Raw genomic sequence first — 25,470 nt, forward strand, 5'->3', positions numbered from 1 at the left:
ATCAGACTTACTCTGCTCAACTCTCTAGCTTCAACAGCACAAACTCTGCTTCGACTATCAAGGCACCCCGGAAATAGCAGGTCACAAGAGTGACAAACATACAAGAGAAGCAGAGGAAAATGACAATAGTAGGGATTAGGAAAGAAAAAGCAGCAGTTCCCTGTTGCAGATCAGGCACAGTTATGAGCGTGACATGATTAATCAGCCCATTTACAATTCTACTGTGCTTGAACGAGAAATGTCCACCCCTCTGGAAATGGCCTAAAGACACTACAGTCAGTGGTACTGCCCCGGGGGGGGGGGTGCTTATCTTTCAGGCAGAAGTTTAATACCTTACTGATCAAAAACGAATAGGTCAAGATATTGCCTTGATTATGACACTCAACACCCGAAAGGCTTATGTCATCGACAAGCTGTTAAAATATATGAAGCCCAGCAAGCAAAACTTTACATGAGAGAAAAAAACAAAACAATTGTACCTGTTAAGTATTTTTTCTTGCCTTTTTAACATATAGAATTTGAATTTCCGCAAAATATTTCGTGAGCATATACTACCGATACCACAGATTAAGAAACTGCAATAAAAAAAAATTGTTAACTTTAGGCGTAGCACATTTTAACAACTGGCAGACGGCATGCTTCTTTGATCATTGCAGAGCTTTTCATACATGTAAAATACATCAAACACAAACAACCTAGCCATCAATGAAAACATGAGGAAGCTAAATCGGAAAATAAAGACAAACATGAAAAAAATCAGTAAGAACCTTACTTGTTTTTCCTAAAAAAGGAAATGATATGAAATAATTGAAATCATTTGAACCGCACAATAACAACAATAATATCAAAACTTTTTCAATTTCATGAACGTCTCTTATATATAAATGTTATAACAATATTAATCCCCTGAAGACAGTTTAGACCTGGTTATGAAAAGAAAACCAGCAAAAAAATAAAATGTAATCTCACTGTACATGATAAATCTACGCTAATTAGTTACAAACTCACACTTATACAAGGTAAAAAAATGTACAAACAGTAACATTCACTTGAAAATCAAATATGAGACCATGCATATATGTCATTACATAATCCAAACAGACAAGAACACTAAAAATAGTATCAACTTTTCAGATCAAGAATTAGGGAGAGAAACTGAGGTTTTGCAGGTAAAATCCTGGGGAAAAAACACCCTCACTGGTTGCAACAAATAGAAAATGAGTTTCACCGAACACACAAAGGTTGAGTTGAATTCCTTGAGCGAGGGAACAAGTGTATGTCAGTTAAAAGTTTTCTTAAAGGGAAAAAAGCCTCAGCTGACCGCAGATTCAACGACTTTGAAGTTAACATTTCACACGCCAATCAACGCAATTGAGAAAGCACTGTCGGCTGGTGGCCTCAACCATGATTGCTACTACAGCAAACCTGGTCTGCACGTGACACATTCCAGCAGAAAGTAAAGACAAAGACACTCCATAAAGCCTCTTCCTTACGTGATATTCAAAGAACATCCTTTGTATGTAAGATCCAGAGCCTACCCATCATGCCACAAACACCAGGTCCCTTGCACTGGTTTCTAAATTTATCATACAACAGTAAAACACAACAGCAGACACAAAAAGACAACAGAAAATAAAACTTCCTTCAAAATCAAGAAAATAAGTTAAAACCTTCAGCTAACAGCAAGAACAACAACACATATTTCCATAAACTGTGATTTTTACAAGACATGTTGGCCATATTCTCCGCCAGCAACATTGCATCTTAGTGACTTGTACAACTTATCAACGTTATCCCTCTCCCTTCAAATTGGACCTTTATATAAAGTTTATGCACCCCACATAAAGTCTCTGGATCCTGTATAAAGTCTATGGACCCTGTAGTATAAAGTCTATGGACCCTGTAGTATAAAGTCTCTGGACTCTGTATAAAGTCTGACAACCCTGTATATATAAAGTCTTCACCTAAAACATAAAAAATTTACAATGACTAGCACACTAGGAGATCATCAGTTCAGGCTTTAGTTGATGCCAATATACAAAAGAGTTGGCCTACCATAGAAAACTGCACGCCCTAGACAACAGAGGATGAAAAAGTAAACAGTAAAGTAATAATAACAATAATCATAATTTAATAGATTGTATCTAAATGGCATGTATCCAGACTTGAAAGTTGACATTATGTCCTTTACAATTTATTAACTACCTTGACAAATGCTACTCATTCCAAAGCAATCTCTGCTTCCTGGAGAGATATTTGTCTTTCATTTCGTGCCAGGAAAAAGTAAGACAGACAGACATAAACTGCAACAGAGACAAAAAATAAAACAAAAAGGACTTATCAATGACTCCCTCCAACCACCCACTTTCTTCATTTCAGCAATAAAGAGAAACAAGCCAGTCATCATGAGTCACCTTCAAGGTCAAAGGCCAGTTCACAAATGGAAATGAAAGTGCTGCTGGAAACTACTTAAGGTTGACAATCACTCCAGTTAAGTAGGTAGGTAAACTCTGTCTACCTGACAAAAAAAGTCTTCCTTGATCACGGCAAAATTAACAAAACAACCCACCCGTCAAAGAGCATTGTGGTCATGAAATAAACATATATCTACAAGCGCAATAATATTTTTAAAAAAGCCATGGTATCTCAGGATGTGTCATTAAAGACCATTGTAAAAACAATGAATAAATAGCGAACCAAATGTCAAAACCCTGTATTGATGTGGTTCAAGCATTTGACCACTAGGAAAGTAAAACAAGCTCTGTCACAATACGCTCGATGTCAACCATTTTTACAAAAAGGGGCGGGAAAAACAACAAAATAAATTGGTCCAATCGCAAAAGGAGACAAAGACAATAGCCTTAATAAAAAAACCCTCCATAATTCATTTGTTTGTTTGAGTAAAGAGAAGCAAACCAACATAATAATAGCCATTTGGTGCAGGGAATAAGTAAGACAGGCAGACAGAAACAAAAGAGGGAAAGTAAAAAAGTAGGACCTACCAGTGGTGCCCTCCAAACACCCGCTAAATAATTCATTCCAAACCCAATATCACAATTGCTGAGACAAAAATAAAAGCGGATTCATTCAGAACGATCCAGAAAAAATGACTAGAATGGCAGCCCTGAAAAATATGGCAAAAACCACTCTGCTACACTGTTTCACCGTTTAGGCAATATCACATTTCAGAAGAGGAAAAGTTAAGCCACAATGTTATAATTCAGTTTACTTTCTAAAGTTGAAATCAACATTTCTCACTCTCTTTCTCAAGTAGTGTTACATAGACAGTAAAAAAGAAAAAACTATGAGAATATCACATAAATCAAGTTTACTTTTAAAGTACACCAGATCTCTCTCAAGTAGATTAGCACTTATAATTTAAAAATAAAGATTATGAATGAAGTAATCCAATATATAAATAAGTCACATCTTAGAACTATAAAATGTCAATTCAACAGAATAAGTAAGAAGAACTTGAGGCATTCACATCAATAAATATACTTTTTTCTCGGGCAGGAAGGGTGGGGAGCGGTTAAAACAGTACTATTTTCATTTGGATCAATAACAACAAAGTAGTGAAGGGCAATCAAAAGATGAAGTTTTTCCATTTGAATGTTAGAACAATATCAGTCTCAGGTGGAAAAAAAAAGAAGTATATATCAGACAGAAGAGTAAAGGAAAATCCTTTAAAAAACCCCCAACAAAACACAACCTTTAGAGGAAGAGTAAACTAACCATTTTCAACACATGAGAAATCACAAAATACTTGTATTTAAAGCCTTAAAAATGACACTAGGAATAAATATTTCATTTTTGTCATTTTTTAAAAAGGCTTTAGCAGGAAATAAACATTTCTAAAGTCGATTTTAAGCTTTACATATGAGGGCTATTCCACGGTAACTGACTGCACATTTGGACTATACTTTCTTACAATGAAAACACTAATCAAATTATACCAAATAATTTATTTCAACTTTAAATGATCAGAACACTTGAAAGACATATTATTAAGAATCATATTAAAGGCAGTCATTTGAAAATAAAAATAGTTTTTGCAAATTCTGTGACGTGTTTAGTTTTGGTAACTGAAGGGACACATACAGTATTTTTTCTGTCCCGTCAGTTACCGTGGAATATCCCTGAACTATTCTGTGATCTCTCAAGTGATCCAGCCTCATGCAGCTTCAACGACTTTTTCATCACAAAGTGGTGTCAAACAGAGCAAACAGTGGAGTCAGAAGTGATGTACTTGTTAGACATAAGGAAAGAAAGATCACATCATTCAATTGTGCTGCAATCTAACATAACTCTGACATAAAACAATGAGTCGTTGGATCCCTGTTTTCAAAATGAGGATCAAAGATAAGAGTGAAAAAGACAAGTAAATTCTTATTGATCTTGCTATCTCCATATAAAAATAATCTTGTAACTAAAATATTCGAACTTGCCGGAAAAAAACCCAACAATAGCATGTTAAACATGATGACAATATGAACACAATGAGGTTACATCAAATTTGTTCCCATCATGAACACCCTCTGATTTAGTGATTCTTAAAACAAATTTTTTTAACGAGCTTTTATAAACCTTCAGACTGTCTCATTTCAAGGTTTTCTCGTACGACCCTTTCTTGTACTCCTCTTCTACCCACTCACACAGTCATTATTATACAGAAGAACAAAACACTTCTTCATGGGTTGCATCACCTCAGACCTGTGTCAAGAAAAATCTGTTTAAAGAGAAATCTCTGTACAGGCGGGAAAAAATGGAAATGATCAAAGCTGCAAGAAGGCAGCACCGTAGCTTTGCGTAATGCCGTAGGTTTAAAGAACTTTGTCTTAAGATTAAGAAGAGTTAAATTACAAGACAAGAAATAGAAGATGAAAAGGTAAATTTGGTCACACCCTCTGTACACAAACAAGCATAATACATAAAAAATACATTGTAGTAGGAATGCTTTAAAATCTTTACAGTTAATGTATCACACGCCCGGAAGTTATATATTATTATATAAATAATATTTGTCAAAGCATACATGCAGAAACATTTACATAACATTTTCAATAAAATTAGTGGACAAAATTTATGCACCAGAAAAATAAGTTAAGTTACACATTTTTCACCACTTCCATGACCAACATACTCAGCCATATGTAAACCCTGTTTTAGAAAGAGATGGCTTGACACTTAGCTCCTCAAAAGTCAGAGATGTCAGACAACAACTCCTTAAGTATATTAATAAATCAATAAATCGAGCTCTTTGAAAGGATCGTAAAAAAAAAATTGGGGGAGATTTCCTAGATCACAGGTGTCAAACTCAAGGCCTGTAGGTTGCATCTGGTTCGGAGAACAATTATATTTGGCCCGCAAGAAAATTATAGGTAGTCATGCTGAAAATCGCAATAACACGAACTAGTTGCCAAGAAAAGATGCCAAACCTCCCACTGAGACAAAATCGGCATTACAGCGAACACTGGTGTGCCTTGATTTGTTATTATTTAAAATTTTGTCTCCAGACCGAAGGGCTAGAACCCAAATGGCCGCTGGATCGGAAAAGTAAAGTAAAAGTAAAGTACAATTTTGTCTGCTTTACTTCATATCATTGTTAAAAAAGGTTCAGGTTTCCACTGCTCAAAGAGTGTTTATCAAGATCAGCCCACAACCTAAGTGTAATATGAGCTTGGCTCCCTGGGCAATTGAGTTTGACACCCCTGTCCTAGATTCTCAAATTTTGAAATAAGGTTAAGATACTACAGTAGATTGCCACACAAGGGAACACAAAGGATACAGCTAATCTTTCACATCTTAACGGACCTTTAACCTTCATAAACACAAAAAGGTAGAACCAAAGAAGAACTTTTCGAAAACTTCCACAATGAACAACAGACGAGATTCTTGTTTTGACGGCACATGAAACAGCTCACTTGATATGCTACAAACACAAAGTATTCTTGGTGGGTGGTGGCTGGTGGGGTGTGGGCCGATGCAGAACTCCGGCACGCACACTTGAACGACACTGCCGTTCCATTATTTTGGAGTCTTTTTCGGTTTAGCAACTTCCGACCCCATGTCCTGTTAAAAATTCAAGAGGGGAAAAGACATGTCAATTTCTCAAAACAAATTCCTTGCTCTCCATTTTACTTGAATAATTTCATTTTACACAACTTTCAGTAAATAAACAAAGAAGAGAAAATATTCTGCGCAGGAACAACAAATTCATCACCTTATGCAGACATGTAATCTCATCGTAAGTGTTTTACTTTTGCCATCTACAAAATTAATTATTAAGGAGGCAGGTTTCTTTGACCCTGCCTATCTGTATCAATGAATGACAATGACAATGACAATCTTTATTCATCTCGCAGGGAGAAATTTGTCTTGGTCGTTAACAATGGCAGTAGACGTTACAAAAGTTAGACTTAAAGGTGCACTCACGCAAACGCACAAGACAGGACATTAGGCCAAGTAAATACATGAGTCACGGGCTGGGACAAACCGCTCCGTAAAACATTCATTCTCTCTTTCTCTCTCTGTTTCATTTGTAGCACTGTGTATTCAGTAACCTCACTGCAGTTGGTACGAATGAATTTCTATACCTGTCTGTTCCTGCTTTTTTGGAAATGTATCGTTTACTGCGGGTCGATAGTTGAAATTCCGATGTCATTGGGTGGCTATGGTCACTAAGCATTATTTCCGCCTTTTTTAGAAAGTTTGTCTTGTGCAGATATTCAAAGTTACTTAGGTCTCTACCAATTGTTCTTGATGCCTTTCTTATCAAAGCCAACCCAGGAGAACTGGGATACAAAATCCCAGCAGGCAGACAGAGCTACTCCATAAAAAGAAACTTCCACACTCAGGAATCAAATTCAGTTCTTCTAAGTGTACAGGTGAAGACCCTTACTAATCCATTACAGATGCTGGTATGCATATGAATTAACATTCTAATAAAAAACAAAACAACAGCCCCAGACCTTCAGCCAACTGAGAAAATTTCAACTCAACATTCAAAGTAACAGTCTCTGATGAAATTCACAAGTATTGTGAAGGATAAGAGAAATTGCATAATGAACACTTCAGGATCATAGTGTTATGTGTTATACAGGCTTATTTTCTGAAAACATTAACAAGTATAGGTTCTGGTTTAAATCACAACAGTCATGAAGTTGGTAGTAAAAAAAACTGCAGTGCTATAAAAATAACAGCTGAGTGGTGAGAGAATTTACCTTCATGTCCAGTCCCTTGGTTTCAATGGGTAGGCAGAAGGAAGCCACTGTGGCAATGAGACACATAATGCCGTAGATAGAGATGGCTGTGTAGGCTGACTCCTTCAGCAGAACCTAAGAATTGTAAAGTGCAGGCTATTGAGTGAGGATACACGCTAAATAAATGCAATTATTAATACTATTGTTATCATAGAACCTGACAGCGTAGGAGAAACAGAGAATGTGAGAATCATTTGGCAAAGGGGGAGAAAGGGGGAAGGGGGGGGGGGTGTAAGGACATAAGGACCATTGAGGGAGAAGGGGAGGATAGGGGGTAGTGGGCATGGCTTATTGGAGAAACAACATCCAAGCAGACAGACGAGGGTACTCAACTAAAAAAAACCTTGACCACCCCAGAATTGAATTCATGCCCTCTGTGTGCATTTCTGAGCAGCCTAAATGCTACACCACAGACGCCAGTATGCATACGGATCAACATCATAACAAACAACAAAATAGTGCCTTGCTGAAAATCAATTTGGAAAACATTATTGAAAAAAATAGATTTTAGTAAGAGTTTTACATTGCTTGTTAGAGGAGCAGGTAGGAGGGATGGAGAGACGCCTTGAGTTTAATGGAGAGAGTGTGTGTATATAGGGAGGGGGGGGGGGGGGGGGGAGTGAGAGAGAAAGGGAGAGAGAAAGACAGAAAGAGAGAGATTGGGATGGGAAGAGAACCATAATTTAATTTTTAGCAGTGGGGTGCTAATAGTCCATAACGCATGTTTCCATAACGCATGTTGCACTGCAGCAGCTGGTGAAAGAACGGTGTGATTTTTTCAACCTGAGGATCAATAAATCTCGTCTTCTCTTACATACCATCGTACATTTCAGTAGCTGAGTTGGTAGTGAGCTCAGACTTGAAATTAACCCTATGAACCTATGATACTGATATATCGATGTGCGAGTTATTTGCCTCTGCCCCGAAGCACCTATATATCAGTGTGCGCTAGTCTACCATAGAGCAGTAGTAGATGCAAGCATAAAAAGGGAAAAATGACACCAGACTTGTATGTTCGTGGTAACTATTGCAAGGGTCAGGGCAGTTCAAAGAAGAAGGAATAGGTTTGAATAAAGAAGGCCATGTAGGGATTTTTTGCTCATATCTAGGCCACCCATTTTTGCCAATTTATTTACTTATTTATCAATTCATTTATATATATATATATATATATATATATACATATCACATACCTGGGTCACTTAACCATTTATCTATTTATCTATCAATTTATTCATCTATTTACATCACATAACTGGCCAACCATCTATTTATTTATTTATTTATTTATTAATTCATTTATCTATTTACGCCACATACCTGGGCCACAAACGGAGTGACGATGGCCCCAACGCGGGCCATCCCACTGCAGGTCCCCAGCCCCAGCGCGCGCATGGAGGTCGGGTACACCTCTGGTGTGTACACGTAAGCGCCCTGGAAGGCACCTGAGATGAACGCCCTCGCCACAAACAGGAAGAACGTCAACAAAGCTCTGTGTGGAGGTAATGGTGGAAGTGAGGGATAGGGACTGTAATGTTGTAGGGGTAGGGATTGTAACGGTTGTGGTGGTGGGTAGGGATTGTAATGATGGTGGTGGAGGTGGTGGGGGGTAGGGATTGTAACAGTGGTGGTGAGGGGTAGGGATTGTAATGGTGGTGGTAGTGGTGAGGGGTAGGGATTGTAATGGTGGTGGTGGTGGTGGTGAGGGGTAGGGATTGTAATGGTGGTGGTGGTGGTGGTGAGGGGTAGGGATTGTAATGGTGGTGGTGGTGGTGGTGGGGGGTAGGGATTGTAACGGTGGTGGTGAGGGGTAGGGATTGTAATGGTGGTGGTGGTGGTGGTGGGGGGTAGGGATTGTAACGGTGGTGGTGAGGGGTAGGGATTGTAATGGTGGTGGTAGTGGTGAGGGGTAGGGATTGTAATAATGGTGGTGAGGGGTAGGGATTGTAATAATGGTGGTGGAGGTGAGGATACAGTTTGGTGGACATAAGGTGAAATTCTTTAATAATCTATAGTAAATAAATATGTGATGAATTCTGGAAATTTGCAGCTCCCCTCTCCAAATAGTATAGTATAGTATAGTATAAGGTTTTACGGCGCTCGCAACTGCTACCTCTCCAAATGTAACATCTTTGTATCTAATAATGACTATATGGAAAGCATCAATTGATTATCATAGATGAGAAGCCTCAATTATGTTTAATGGTTGAATGGATAAATAGACAACAGTAACCTCTTAGCATGCACATTTTAAAAATATATACAGACGAACTAGATCAAACAGCTACCTGTTCAAGACTGCTCCTCTATACACAAGCTCAAAGACTTTTTCTTTTACCAAAATAAAGAAAGAACCAGCTCCAATGTTAAGCCAGAGAAGGACTCACCGAGTGGTGCAGATATTGACAAGCATGACAAAGATGGTGAAGATGACAAACTCCACAGCCATCGTCAGCTTGCGGCCAATCTTGTTGAGTAGATATGCCGTGATGAACAGACCTGTTAAATAAGAAAGGAAAAAAGATGAGAGAGAAGTGCAGTTAAAGTGAAAATTGAAAAGCTTTTGTTCCTCATTGTTGAAGTTTTAAGCTTCGCCAAACATTAATGTAGTCATTTTGAAAATGGAACACTCGGCTGGGGCCCTAGTCAAACAAATGAGTTGAAAAAATATGGGGATACAAAAGAAAAATGCCAACCCGTAGGGGTTTCTAACTAAATAGATTTGACTTCAGCAAAAATTTGAAAACAAATACATAACAGCACTTTTGTTGTATTAAAGTGAGACATGGAATACATCTCAGACTTGAATACAGAAAAATCCAGGTTTTGGTGAACATGTGTCTGCGAAAGTTATTCAGTATCAGATTGACAGACATTGTCTTCAACGAAGAAGTGTTAAGGAGAGCAAGAAAGATCCCAGTTGGAACTGAAGTAGGAATACCGCCGTGGTGATGGATTGGACATACTCTCGGGAAGCTAGGCAGCTGCATAACAAAGAAAGTGTTGGATTCGGATCCACAGGGTAAGAGCTCAAAGGGAAGACCGCGTGGAACCTGGAGAAGAGTCACAGAGATTGATGTACAGAAAAGTGGGAAGACGTGGAATAACATCAAGGGGCTAGCCCAGGATAGGGACAAGTGGAAAGTTTTGTTCGTGGCCTATACCTTGAAGCAGGGTGAGAAAGGCAGTGATAATGATGCACAAGAGCAGCGGGTGAATAAAGCATTACCTGGAAATTCAGCAAAAGTCGTCCAAGTGAGATCCTTGTAGTCAGCAGTGGTGAGCGTCTTACACTCCAGGAAGCAAGACGGGTTTGGGTTGAACTTAACATCCGTTCCTGGAACGTGAAATAGGTTGTTGATCACTAATCTCCTTCTTTTTTCGCATTCAAAAAAATTCTCTGTCTTGTAATTCCATAAACAACAAAGAACACCAATAATTTATTTTTAAAAAAAGTATTTCCTGCCCTTCTTTCTCTAGTCAAGAGCATATTTCATCCTGTATTTTATTTGGCATCAGCCTCCACCTTTATCTGACATACTGTGCTTGTTTGCCTTCCTCTGTTCATTAGACTGTGGATTCCATCTCAATGTAAATTCACTTATCAATTTCCTTTATGTTTTTTCTGATCTATCTCCATCTTCTGTGACGGAACATTTACACGATATTTCACTAATATAAATATGACTTATTGATGCATATGACCCAGTGCAAGATAAGAAAGTGAGCGCCAATTCAAAAAGAATATCAAATAATCAGAAGACACAAGAGTGAACACTTACTTAAAGAAGAAGATAAATAATCATAAGACATTAAAGAGAAGGCTTACTCAAAGAAGAAGAAAAACAATCCAAACATCTTACCGTGACAACCATCAGGGTTTTCAAACAGAGCTGTGGTGAGGAGCACAATGCCGTAGTAGGAGAAGGCACACACCAGCCTGAAGATAAAACAAAAAGCACGGTGCAAAATGATTGTTCTTTCAGAGTCAGACAACTCCTGTTCTAAATGAGGGACACCTTGCTTTGTTTGTCCTACCCACTGCACAGTGTAAGACTGTGCCACACCCCATTTGGACAAGTGATGTGTGACCGAGTCCTACACTGTGCAGCTGATATAAAAACATATGTATTCATATTTGTGTCCCGACGTGGTGGAGTCAGGCGCTCTTCAATTTTTGTGCATATGGAGTTATTGGTATCATCTTAAGCTTGTTTATTTGTCTTGCTTTCTATCAAAAAAATTACCCACTGATCTGCTATAGAAGTTGAGATATTTTGGATTGAAGGAGGTAGGGTCCCCTGGTTTCAGAGGTAAAATTTGAGAGAGGTGGCTGCCAAAGTTTATGTGACCTCCAAAGCTTGAGAGTTCTTAGAAACTGTAAACTTGCATGTTTTGCATCTTTAATTAAAATTTTTCCGTAAAACCCAAACAGAAATGTACTTTTGAAAGGATATAAAAGATGTTGAGCCCAAAAATACAATATCGATCGAAACTGGTAAATGGGAAGAAAAATGTCGTTTTCTTCACTTTCTTTATTTTGACGAGCTCCTGATTTCACCATAATGCCTCACATTTTTCAGAATTCAATAGCCCAAGCACATTAATGCTTATCTGTCTGAAGACATTGAAACGAAAAACATCACGCAAGGGTAAAATCATTGAGTCTATAGAATGTTTAAATTCCCAGAAAATTCTCTGTCCCCTGGGAAGATCAATGGATGAAGCTGTGCTGCACAAAGTGTTCAGTGCAGAAGGAGGCAATTTGCTCAAGGTGAATAGAAAGGAACAGAAATGGCAACCGTCTCAAAATGGAAAGGTGAAGTTTCAATTCGACAGCGCAGTGTAACACTCAGTCATATGTCACTTTTCAAAATGGCGTATGCTGGAGTCACACACTAAAAAGTCAAAATGCACATTGCTATACTTCCAACATGGTATCCTATGCCAAGGAATGCACAAGGGGATTTTTAAACGTAAAGCATTAGGTCTCAGCTGCTGCAAAATTGGGTAACCCCGAATTGTTTTTCAGTATCCAAGCAAAGTGAAGTCAATTGGAGTTAATCATTTTTTCTTCCAAGGTAAAAGTGAAGGTCTTACCAAATTATCCACAGCAGCACCGTTGTCAGCCTCAGCTCAGGAATAAACAGATCCTTGATCTGTCCTCTCTTGACCCCCTGGGCAGAAGAATAAAAAGAAAGTTGAATGAATATGACTGATGAAGCAATAATTATTGTATATACAAACAGTCAATATTGTCTAAGGCAGAAACTCATTGTTGAGTAGAAAAGTGGTCTCTGACAGGTGGATGCATTGGACAGTGTCACTTTAATAATATTTTTTTAAAAACTTATCGGTGGAAATGGTGTGTGGTCATTTTTACAAGAGATTGTCTTGAACAGGTGGCTGTTTGAGTAGTTTTCACTGTAGTACTCTTAGAGGGATTAGTTGCTTTTTCCGATATTTGTGCCATACCAGCATGCCATGTGTTGAATGGGGCATTGGGAGAGAAACATTACTTGACCTATTTCAATTTTTTTTCTAATGGAAATGTTTTAGTAAGAATTTTAAGGCCCTTGCAACACAGTATGGTCAGAGAAGTGCGTCAGAATAGGTGTTACAAGAGAGTAACAAACCGTAAAAAGGAGGAGGAGAGATAAGAACGATAGACGTTTAATAGGAAAAAAAGAGCAAATCACAACTGAGCACCCACCCACAAAAATGGAAAGTAATGCTTGTTTTCAAACAAAAAACATTTAACAAGAGTACATGTACAGCATAGCCAGCCACTCACAGGCCCGGCGGGATCCACAAGTCTGCCTAGAGGCATGGGCTTGCCATTCTCTCGGGCGATCCGCTCCAAGGTCTCAAGAGCCTTGTCGTAGCAACCCCTCGTCATGTCATAGCGAGCGCTCTCCGGCAGCCACTGGGGAAGACAATAATGTGTGAGGGCAGACAGCTCATTGAAGGAAAGGTGACTTGTTTGTTTGTGTTAGTAAGAGGAAGTACATTGACGCGTGCTCGTTTAAGTAAAGAGATGCTCATCGGCAAAATAGTGATCTTTAAGTGTGGAGGAAAAGTTAGACGGACAGACAGAAACAACAGAAGGAAAGAAAAGAAGTCGGATCTACCATTGGCGTCCTCCAACCACTTGCAGCACAAAGACACAATAATGGTTACTCGGTGCTGGGTATATGTGTGTGACATAGTGGTCAAATCAGGTGCTTGTCAGAATTGACGTACCAGGTTTCGGAAAACCATTCTTCATTTTTTCTCCGGCACAAGGTGTACATGTTAACTCCTTTGTCTGACAGTCACAATATGCTTCTTTCTTTGTCTCAAGTTCTCTCCTGACAAGAATGCACAAAGCTGTAGCCTCTTTATTGCTATGTCAGAAACTGATTTAAATGAATTTCTGAAAGAAAGAATGACTACCCCTTCTACTCATGATGAGAAATAGCAACTATAGTCAACATCAAATTTAACCATCTTGGGGCATTCTTACTTATCAATAATAAGCCTTTGAGCCCTGACTTCTGGATGCTGCTGTGCTTCTCTGCCTGAGCTATTGAGCGATACATTATTAATATTGATGTCATTGTCAGAATCACATTTCATATCCCACTCAGGGTAGTTCTCGTCATTACTTGCATCTGCTTCTGAAAAATTTTCAAAATAATCAGTAATATCCTGTGTAGCAAACACAGTTTCCCACACGCATTTTGTCCCAGATGGGCAGTTGGGGATAGGATCTCGCTCACCGCTGTACCGGTGGCTAGGTATACAGGCAGCTTCATGCGCCACCGCTGTACCGGTGGCTAGGTATGCAGGCAGCTTCATGCGCCACCGGTGTACCGGTGGTGAGAGCTCAAAGGGTAAATAACAGAATACTCTGTTGGACTGAATCCATGTTGTTAGCTCTCAACATAAGACTGATGCGTCACTGCCAGTATCAAACTCCACGCATCCTAGATAAATGTTACTTTACTCATGATTGTGACATAAGTTACTCTTTCTTTCCATTATCTCGCAACAGCATGGACTGATACTTTAAAAAGACCAACATCTTCAGTGCTATTTTCAAGGTGAAAGAGAACAACCACACCTAAGCACCTGCCAACCACCCACTTGAACCAACAAGTGGTCATTGTAGTGACAAATCTACACAAACAAAAGGTTAACCCAACCCTGCAAACAGAATTCTGTCTCATATTATGCTATCAGGTTTCAGTTTGGTATAAAATTTGTATGAAGTCATATGGGCGCACAGGACACAAGTAGTTATTTTCATGTTAGTTCACATCATGGCTGAGTTGAAATGGTTGAAACATCTAAAATATATTGTAAAAATTAAGTTTTAAACACAGCAATCTACATTTTAAAATAATAACTATTTACATTTATGAGTAAAGGTCAATGGCCTTTGTAAAATCAAGAATTCTGCTGGGATCAGTGACAGGGAACAAATTCTTTATCAGGTACTTACCACACAGAAGATGGCAAAGAACAGGAGGGGCATAGCGGAGAATGCTAAGAGGTAGGGCCAGCCCAGTGTTGGCATGACAACCAGGGCCAGGAGCACCTCAAAGCAGGCGCCGATGGCCCAGAAGGTCTCCACCAGTGTCACACACGTTGCTCGAGACTTGGTCGGAAGAAACTCGGCATACAGCGTCACCCTGGAGAAAGAGAGAGGAAAAAGGTTTCTATTAATCTCAGTCAAACAGATACACATCAATGTGACAACACTCAGTCATTTAACTCACTGAGGTCTTGCATTCTGGACATTCAACAAACCTTAAAGAGGTGCTATTTTGGGGTATAACTTTGTATGCAAACAGATTTTAAAATGTTCTTTTAATTAACTGAAACTTTAAGGAAGTTCCCCAGCAACTAGAAGATGAGGAAGAAAATGCCTACAACAAAAGCTGTGCTAAGGACAGTGGCCAAAGCCATCATTGTCATGGCTTTTGACTGCTGGCTACATTGGAAGAAAAAGTGCACTGAGATCAATGATTGTTGTGTTGAATAGAAAACATGTTTCTCAAAGCATCATGTACAAAATTTCATGGCTCTAAAATAAAACATTGATTTTACAGAGCAGGGAAACTTACTTCTAGGACAGACTTTGCAAAATGGATCAGTGTTATATAGACTAGTTGAAAACACTATGGAGACAATAGTTGTTACGTATATATATACAGTTGAACCTGCCATGACGGCCACCAGTATAATACGGCCACATGTACAAACAGCCACTTTTCATTTCCCACCTTTCATTTTTTTTCGATACAATTTAACTGTGTAAAACAGTTACCTGTCCAACGCGACCACTTTATTTTATCAACCCACGGTCAATTTAACCTGCCTCAGTGGGCCAGGCGCGGTTTCCAATTGCCCGACACTTTGTCATAAATTTTGAATAGGCCCCTCACGCTGTGGACAGGCTGTCATAATTCATTCACCTGTCTTTATTGTTAGCCCCTCCAATGAATGTTTACCCAAGTTGAACAATGGGTAGGCCTAACAATAAATTTTTCAACTCTGCTGGTGAGGGAAGCGTGATCCGTCATAACCTATAAGTCCCGCCCACAACCCACAACTCATGAACAAATCGTATGTGAGTTGACTGGTCACTGTTTGATAACCTAATCTGTAACAAAATAACAACGGACGTTGTCGTGAACTTGCGACAGAAGCGTCGCTCGTTTCGCTCGTTCTCCAAGTGGTCGCAACCCGCATGTTTGTTTTACCATGGCACTCTGTCTTCATCATCATACGTACATAATATTTCCTCTATTTTACTCTTGCATGAAATCAGCAACAAAAAGAAAGCTTTCCAAAAATACAAACCAACAAATCAACTCAAAAAACCTTTCTTACACACCCCCCTTTTTTTTTCTCAAAAAAACCAAAAACCTTTTTGAATCAGCCTTATGGCAGTCTAAAGTCTGAGATCAGCCTTGATTTGGCCCTCAGAAGAGAATGATTTGCTTTCTTCATTTTGACCACTTCTGCCTAAGACGGCCACCTGTGTTATACAGCCACTTTTCTCCTTAACATTGGGAGGCCGTTTTACACAGGTTTGACTGTACATGAATATATAATAATAAATACACATAGAGTTGAACTTATTCTAATGGCCATCTATTCAAGATAATCATCATCTGTACAAAAGACAACTACCTACCCTTGAGCATCTGCACGGTTCAACTTTGTGTCCTTGAGAAAGGCACTTTACACAAATTTACCATTCGGCTCGGTCCTTTCGGAATTGGGCATTAAACTTGGTAGGTCCTGCCTCTTGAATAACCTTCAGTGTTGATAGGGCCATTAAACCTGTACCATTTCACTTCCTACTCTCATCCATGTGTTTTTCGAATATCTTAATGACAATGTCCAAGGCATCCACCTGTCTAAGACAATGATTATCACTTACAGTGTCACTAAAATATAGAAAAATAATAACCATTTTTCTCCTGAACAATGGCTGACCATCTAGAACAATTTCAACTGTAAATCATGAGAGCTACTCACGCCTGTGGTGCACCACCTATCCCAAACCCCACCAGGCCCCGAAGGATGAGCATCCAGATGAAGCTTGGCGCGAAGGAGCTGAGCAGGCCGAAGTAGCAGGTGATGAGAGAACACAAGATCAGCTCCTGGGGAGAGATGGATACACATACACGCCGATAGATAGTCAGAGCTTATACTTGGATGGGTTAGAGCGCATAAAAATGCAATCTATTTTTATCATTATCATTACATAGGGAACTGAACTTGTGTTTTTTGTGAGCAATGGTGAAGAGCCTACCCATTAAAGCAGACTATGTCGTAGTAGTAAGAGAAGAGGAAACAGGCAACACAAAAGGCTTGTGATCCACCAGTAAGGAGAAATGATTGTAGATGATAAGATAAGATAAGATAAGATAAGATAGTACTTTATTATCCCAGAGGGAAATTTTTCTTGGCTGTACAAAAAAAATGTATACCTGCATGTGTTTTTACGGTCCTGTACAGCCAAGGAAAATTTCCCTCTGGGATAATAAAGTACTATCTTAGTAAGTAGTTCACAACAATTACAAAAAAAGAACAAATTATGTTCAAAAATAATGAAGACACACTTTATTTACACAGAAGCTATTGCAAAGTTGTTTTGAGGCCAAGAAAAAAATCAGTGACATAAAGCTACATTATGAGAAGATGGACAACAGATGGTCATCCTAGTCTGCACAACTGACCGTTTTCCTACCGTACTTGTCACATATAGAGCCCCACAGACTGGAGCTGAACATCATGCCACAGAAGACCACCTGCAGGAAGGAAAAAACCCAGTGAAAATGATGGTGCAGTAATGAGAAAAAAACAGGGAAAATGATAGTGCAGTAATGAGAAAAAAACAGTGAAAATGATAGTGCAGTAATGAGAAAAAACAGTGAAAATGATAGTGCAGTAATGAGAAAAAAACAGTGAAAATGATAGTACAGTAATGAGAAAAAAACAGTGAAAATGATAGTACAGTGATGAGAAAAATACAGTGAAAATGATAGTACAGTGATGGGAAAAAAACAGTGAAAATGATAGTACCGTGATGAGAAAACTTAAAACCCAGTGAAAATGATAGTGCAGTAATGAGAAAAAAACAGTGAAAATGATAGTAAAGTGATGAGAAAAATACAGTGAAAATGATAGTACACTGATGAGAAAAAAACAGTGAAAATGATAGTACACTGATGGGAAAAAACCAGTGAAAATGATAGTACAGTGATGAGAAAACTTAAAACCCAGTGAAAATGATAGTGCAGTAATGAGAAAAAAACAGTGAAAATGAGAGTACAGTGATGAGAAAAATCCAGTGAAAATGATAGTACACTGATGAGTAAAAAACAGTATAAATGATAGTACAGTGATGTGAAAAGGTAAAACCCAGTGAAAGTTATAGGGCAGTAATGAGAAAAAACAACGTGAAAATGATAGTACAGTGATGAGAAAAAAACAATGAACATGATAGTACACTGAGGAGTAAAAACCCAGTGAAACGATAGTACAGTGATAAGAAAAGCAGTCAAAATGATAGAACAGTAGAAGGGTAAAGCAATGAAAGTGGTAGTCCAGTAATAGGGAAAACAATGATAATAAGGAAAATGATAACATTTAACAATATCTTATTCTATTCTTGCATTACTCATGAAGAAGCAAATATAAATTCAAAAAGTTCAAAAGAGCGTCTGGTTTCTATTAAGTCCAAAAGGGAGGTGAAATAAGCTTTTCTAACATGGTAGGTTTGTAAAAGCTCCAGTTACTAGTTCTTACTCGAAGGCAACCATCCTTAAACTGGAAATTGTAATATGTGTCACGACGCGGTGGAATCAGGCGCTCGTCAATTTTTGGGAATGAGGAGTTCATACTGTTTGCTTCCCAGAAAATTGAGAATGTTCCAGAATGCTATCAGGTCTGCTGGAGTAATAATATAGATTGTAAATGTAAAGTTCATAGAGTTTACTGTTGAGAGGGGATTTGTGCCTTACAAATGCTTTCTATTATTATTATTATATTACAATATTATGTGAGGCAGCATGGTGGAATCAAGCTGCCATTTTAAAGACGTGAAAACACAAACAAACTGAAAAGATCTTTCGCTGTCCATGGCCGGGTCCACAATCCCACCCGGATGATGTGAGGAAAATTTGTGAAAAGAGTCTTTTCCAAGGACACAATGTCGGGGCTGAGGCTCGAACCCCTGAACCCCCAACCTCACGATTACGAGTCTGCTAACCTAACCACTACGCAACCTCAGTACTTTCTTGTCATATCTCCATTTTTTTTAAACAATGAAAATGTGACTTAAGCGCACTCTTTGTTATGAACTGTTTTCAGTCATTAAAAATGGAGATGCGACAAAAAATCACTGAGGTCGCGACTAGCCCACCGACGCTGCAATATGACCAAAGATAGTACATAACAAGATGGGCCACTCAGCCAAAAAAGTGTCCGCCGGAAGTTCGCTCTTTGCTTCAGATGGCGCTGCAGTCTGTTTTGAAGCTCTCTTTCGTTTTTCCTGAAGAAGAATAGGAATAGCACCTCCTTGCGTGCGCAGATCGACTGCTGTTCATCAGCAGCTCGGGTTCGTTCAGTGTGGAGTTTTATTTTTAAAAAATTTTAATGACCTCTCGGCTTTCTTTCTAAAGTCAAATTAAACGAAGAAAACAATCACCCTTTCCTCCGGAAGAGGTTTTTTGTCAGCGTAACCATTTTAAAAAAGCGTTCTTCCGAAATTTATTAAAAAACTTGCTAGTTTCACTTTGATTTTTTAAACTCAAGTAGGGTAACTCTGTTCGCAAAGGGTGCGCTTTTGCGAAGAGGGCGCCACCAAATTTTGAGGACACTTTTTAAATTGGCTCAAAGAGAGAAGTGGCCCCTCTTGCTATGTAGACTCTTTGATATGACCCACCGTAGTGATGAAAGCCTCCTGCCATCCTTCCAGTCTCCACTCACAGTGCAATGCCGGTGATAGAATGGCCAGGATCATCATCTCCATAGCGTCAGCCATCTTGTGGAAAAAGTTTAATGTGTTGATCAGAGCGAGACCAAAGCAGAAATGTGTATGGATAGGAAAGGAAGCACATTTCGTTCATCATGACCAGCAGGAAAAGTCAACCGTATAGGCTGCAAGCCCAAAACTTTGGGGTCAACTTGCCTTTAAAACTCTTTTTCTCTGGCAACTGCTCCCACCAGCTTCCAGTTAGAACCGCTGTGCCTCTGATCCACTGCCAGAAGCTCTGTTTAATATCTTTATGACGACGACACTATATACATTTTCAACAGTTGCCAAAAATTGGTATCTCTTGCAGGGAGTTCTTTCTTTAGATGAAGAACTATCAAAATATGTTCATTTGTTTCGATTTTATGACCAATTTAGTAACCTACATATCACTCTCAGATTTCATATGAAAATAGGATACTTCTGCAACAGAGCTACCTGGGTATTTTACAGCGTTGTCACTAAAAACTTTGCACGTATAATTTTTATAGGAGAGTGATTATCCCTTTAAAAGCACTCTTCAAATAAAAAAAAAAATTATTTGCCTCCAGTACATTTGATCTAAAAATTCTTTTCAGAGAGGAAAATTTGTGCCAATCGTCTCAGTGATGCTAAATCAGAGTTTGCTGTTAGCCAACAAGTCGGTCCTTACCCATGCAAACCCAGTGAGTACAGACAGTTTGACCTGGAACTTGCCAAACCCAATCTGGTCAATGGCTTCCTGAACTGTGAATGTCTCACCTGCAAAAAATACAATCGGAATTACAGAATTTACAAAACAAATCCTTCATTATAATATATTTTCCTAATGGCTTAGCACCCGACAATCAAATCTTTATTCTTTGACCTGACATAACAACAATGCTCAATACGAAAAAGTAAATCAATATTGTTTCACACAGATTGTTCTGAATAGATTTGTAAAAATCTCTACAAATGCCTGGCACCACAGCACAGGACTGGAGAACATGAACTTAAAGGCTGCTAAATCCATAACATCACCAAAAAATATTTACCATTTGACACAAATAAGTTTCAAATGCAAACTCTCAACACCCTCCATACAACTCATTTTTACTTCTAGAAAAGACTAACGTCACAGAAAAGATAAAAAATAAGACCTACTGGTTAGAATATTCTAAGATTCGAGACAAAACAATCATGAATGTCAAACAGGCAATATTTCGGTTTGTTTTGTAATTCTTTGAGAGGGTAACTCTTTAATTTGTAGTTTTCTGCATATATAACATCCAGTTGCTAGTCTTTCAAATGTGAAGTCAGTCTTGTTGTACGGATGTGAGACATGGAACGCATCTTGGACTTGCATAATATAAAGAGGAACCAGGTTTTTATTGAACAAGAGCCTAAGGAAATTATAGAGGATCAGATGGACAGACAGGGTCAACAACGAGGAAGTGTTTTAAGAACAAGGGAGAGCCTAGTCAGAGGTGAGGTGGGAAGAAAGCAGTTGCGATGGATTGAACATACTATCAGGAAGTCAGGCAGCTGCATTACAAGGAAAATGTTGTTTTTAGTTTTAGTAGAGGTTTTTCGGCGCTCACAACTTCATAAGGTCATATGAGTGCCAAGGGGTGTATGTCAACAGAGAAGTCCTTACAGGGAATCAGACTTACTTTGCCCACCTCTCTAGCTTCAACAGTGCAAAGTCTGCTTTGATTATCAAGGCACCCTGGAAATAGTGGGTCACAAGAGTCTGACAAACATACAAAAGAAGTAGAGGAAAATGACGATAGTAAGGATTAGGAAAGAAAAAGCAGCAGTTCCCTGTTGTAGTTCAGGTACAGTTATGAGCGTGACATTGTTAGATCAGCCCATTTACAATTCTACTGTGCATTAGAACGAGAAATGTCCCCCCTTTGGGAACAGCCTAAAGACGCTGCAGTCAGTGGCACCGCCCCGCGGGGTGAAGGAAAGTGTTGGATTGGAATCCACAAAGTAAAAGATCAGAGGGAAGACAACTTGAAACCTGGAGCAGAGTCACAGAAATTGACAAACAGAAAAGTGGCAAGACATGGAATAACATCAACAGGCTGGCCCAGGATAGGGAAAGGTGGAAAGTGTTTGTTCGTGGCCTTTACCCTGACCTAGGGTGAGAAAGGCAATGGTGATGATGATAAAGCTAGTCTTCCCAGAACCTTTATTTGAAAAGTTTTTTATTTTTCATTTTAGATATTTTCCCCTCAAGTATCATCTTACTTCAAAATACCCCTGAATGAACCCCCCCCCCCCCCCCCCTACCAAAAGCAAATTCCTTTTAACTTTTTTGCAGCTTGTATCCTCACATTATTATCATTATAAATTGTTAGGTTTTAAAAAACTATTTTTAGGGTTTGTAGGTTTTTTTTGTGTCATTTGTTTATTTGTTTTTTCCCCACGACACCCAAAGGGTATTAGCGGCGGATAAAAGTAAAGTTGTTTTTTTTCCATCAGGTATTGGAAAAGTCATATTCTCACTTACCAGCACCGTCTGTTGTAGCAGGTGGCCCACTATCCACGGACCTTTGCTTCAGTTTATTCCCATCTTCTTTCCCGGCTTCTGCCTTAGCTGGTCCAGAGGGTGGATTCTTGCCAAGTGACCGGTACATGTCAGTGATGTCCATTTCTACGTTGTCATCTCCTCCATCCAAGTCTTCATAGTCATCCCCCTTTCCCAGTCGTGTCAAACGAGTGAACATTGCAGCTGCCATGATGAAACAGTACTCACAGAATTGCTCCAAGGTGCTGCACTTTTACCTCGATTCAAAAGTCACCAGCTGATGCAACACACTACTGGTTCACTATGCCCACTCATTCCTTGAAGCTCGCTGGCCTTTAGGAAAACATTTTAGACATTCCGAAAACAAAACAGCTTTTCATGTGCTAATTATAGACTACTCCCTTCATGAACTCAGTTTCAGCACAGACACTCCTACTGAGAGGATTCTTAGCTTGAAGACTTTTAGTACCTGAAATTCATCTGTGAAAGAGAGTATGCGGCAAAATTTTAGATGTGTATTCCTTCTTCATCATGAAGCATGATACATTCCATAAAATTAAATAAACCGTCGAAATGTCGTTGATAAAATAGCCTGTGATGTTAGACACTCTAAATTATTTATTTGATTTCACTATAACGTTGGAAAATGCTTAGCTTGACAACAGGCAAGCCAAGCAATTTAAATAAAAAGGCAATAACTATATATTTGAATACTTAGAATGGAATTAAAAGTAGGAAATAGAGCTCATTCATTTAAGAAGGAGTTGAAAGGTATAGTGGATAAACCCACCCAAAGCCCAAATAGCGACTGAAATTGCATCCGATTAAATCGGTCCTAACACCACAGAGAACAAAACTTACGACTGATTTCATCGGCCGTTGACACACACATACAGCTAAAACACTACCTCTCATGAATCTGTGAGAAAAGGCCAATAGAGATCAATAGGAAACTGCTTAATTAAAAATCATCTTTCCCGAAGTAGACCCCACAAAATGACTTCAAAGCAGTACTCAGAGCACAAGGACCAGCCCATGGACTTCAATATTCAATCTTACAATTTCACGCTTTATTGACAATTTCAAACTTCATGATTCACTACTACCGGAATTCCGAAATGTTTATAATAATATTATTATATTAGCATCCTGGAAACCTTGTTAAACCAATCAGTAGAGCATGGCAGACAGGCTGCAGTTAGCTGCAAGTGAGAAACACATCGATTACGGATAATATGCCAAGCCACTGATCCCAGCATGTTGTTCCATGCGGTATCTCCGAAGATTCTCTACTACACGATCTTTGGTATCTCCACGGCCTTCTAAAAATAGTCTGTGGGTATCCCAGGATGTGATGACATCACGTTCTACGTTTAGTCGCAAATGAGAACAGTCATCAAAGGATTCTCCAAAGTGTAACTGCAGGAGTTAAAAGTCAGGCGAAGTAATCATGCGGAACAAGATTACGTGTACGCATGGCATAGAGGGCTAAGAATATATATGATCTGAGCGAAAAGACAGACAAGGTATAGATAATGGGAGTGTATACAGACCCGGCAACCGGGAATAAAGTCACAATGTATACAGACCCGGTAGGGGAACTCTTTTGTGATTTCGGAAAGTTTCAGTACCCTCTTGGCTCAGGGTAGAACTAGGTTCTTTCTAGATCTATACAGACAGATATAAATCATTGCTCTAGTTTCGAGGCTAGCCTAGATCTAGATAGATCTAAATCTAAAAGAAGATTGTGGATTCTTTTCGTTGAACGATCGTTTTTCACCCATTTTGGAGTTGGAGGAATCACAATTTGAAGAAAAGATTCAACATGTCATAATTTCAATCGAGCAGTCACCCTCTCTACTTCTCTCTCTCTCTCTCTTTCTCCCTCTCTCTCTGTGTATCGCTCGCATTCTCCTTTTCTTTGTTTGTCTCTGTCTTTCTTTCTCCCCACCTATTTCCCACTCTATCTTTCTCTCGTTCCCTCCTGCCAACTGGCGGGGCATGTCAAGTACATTTTGCTAGCACTCCCCCCTGCTCTCTCTCTCTTCTCTCTCTCTCTCTAACACACACACACACACACGCACTACCGGGTCTGGGCACTGAAACTTTCCGAAACCACAAAAGAGTTCCCCTACCGGGTCTGTATACTTCGTGACTTTGTTCCCGGTTACCGGGTCTGTATACACTTCGATAGATAATAATTGGGCGGGGGGGTTGGGCCCATGGGCCATGGGGGTTTGGGGGGGGTTGGGGGGGGGGGGGGGAGGGAAAAGCTAAGCTGAGCACCTTATGCTACATATGCCTTACGCAAAATGCTCACATAAAAATGATTTCAATTGTCGGTAAATTTTTACTTTCACTCCCGCACACAGATGCACTGTTTCAGTTTCAGGGGTCAAACAGCTGTACTGTTTGCTGCAGCGCATCAATATATAGTAGAAAATAGACAACTGGTAGCTGAGTGTGAGACGGGAGGGAAAGTAAAAAAATACCCAATTGTCAATACAACTTGGCCACTGTGCAACAACAAAATCGGAATCGAACATTTACTATTACTGTGCAATAGCTAATAACTAATAGATCTAGATCTAGATCTAGATTAGATGATAGAAGTAGAAGCCGGTGATCGCGAAAGATACAGGCTTGAAGTTGATGGGATACGACTCGAAAGCATACAAAACAGGATGGCTTGTTGGTGCACTGTCATGCAAGTCAACATCTGTTTGTATCTCACCTCAGCTGCAACCATAAAATGGGCCTTATCGAGGGCCTTTTCCTGATGCATTTATAAGGGCCACTTTGGACAGAGCAAGAGATCGAAGCAACAGCTTCCGCTGTGGCAAAACAACAATCTTTCATTAAGTATATGTGCATTAATTTCATCGTTCAACCTTTGTCCATTAGACACAAATGAATTTTAAAAATTGCCTTTTACAGCAACGTATGTTTAAACTGACATATTTATGACAACAACTTAGGACAGACCGAGAAGACAAACAAAATAAAGAAAAACAAATATCCCAACCTCGGCAAAATTGTTTCGATGTTTTCTGTTTCGGAATTTGTACTGGTATCGATTATCTCTCTCTCTCTCTCGTCCGCGGAGTGGGCTTGCCCAGTGCCGAAGGGGGGATCACTTGTTTTCAATTCTCGATTGCTAAGACTGGTGGGCA

General features: G+C 39.2%; 1 protein-coding gene across 1 annotated transcript; it reads right to left on the reverse strand.

Annotated features, from left to right (window-relative positions):
• Window positions 1–473: 473 nt before the first annotated feature.
• Window positions 474–25,134, reverse strand: LOC101847141 (synaptic vesicle 2-related protein). Its single transcript, XM_005107969.3, has 15 exons — window positions 25,032–25,134; window positions 22,280–22,777; window positions 20,453–20,541; window positions 19,711–19,809; window positions 17,501–17,572; window positions 16,797–16,921; window positions 14,749–14,938; window positions 13,057–13,188; window positions 12,363–12,439; window positions 11,126–11,202; window positions 10,492–10,599; window positions 9,650–9,761; window positions 8,583–8,754; window positions 7,224–7,337; window positions 474–6,072 (listed from the first exon to the last, which is right to left on the reverse strand). The coding sequence occupies exons 2-15, from the start codon at window positions 22,506–22,508 to the stop codon at window positions 6,028–6,030; spliced, it is 1,641 nt and encodes a 546-aa protein (XP_005108026.1). The 5' UTR covers window positions 22,509–22,777; window positions 25,032–25,134; the 3' UTR covers window positions 474–6,027.
• Window positions 25,135–25,470: the final 336 nt, after the last annotated feature.

This window comes from Aplysia californica, unplaced genomic scaffold, assembly GCF_000002075.1.
Source record: "Aplysia californica isolate F4 #8 unplaced genomic scaffold, AplCal3.0 scaffold00646, whole genome shotgun sequence".
Classification (NCBI taxonomy): Eukaryota; Metazoa; Mollusca; class Gastropoda; order Aplysiida; family Aplysiidae; genus Aplysia; species Aplysia californica.

Coding starts and splice junctions, on each gene's coding strand:
- LOC101847141 (XM_005107969.3), bottom strand. CDS start 22,508: ATGGCAGCTGCAATGTTCACTCGTTTGACACGACTGGGAAAGGGGGAT. Junction 16,922..17,500: donor ACAAGTACGGTAGGAAAACG/GTCAGTTGTGCA, acceptor ATCTCTCCCCAG/GAGCTGATCTTGTGTTCTCT. Junction 11,203..12,362: donor GTGCTGCTGTGGATAATTTG/GTAAGACCTTCA, acceptor TTTTATCTTCAG/GCTGGTGTGTGCCTTCTCCT.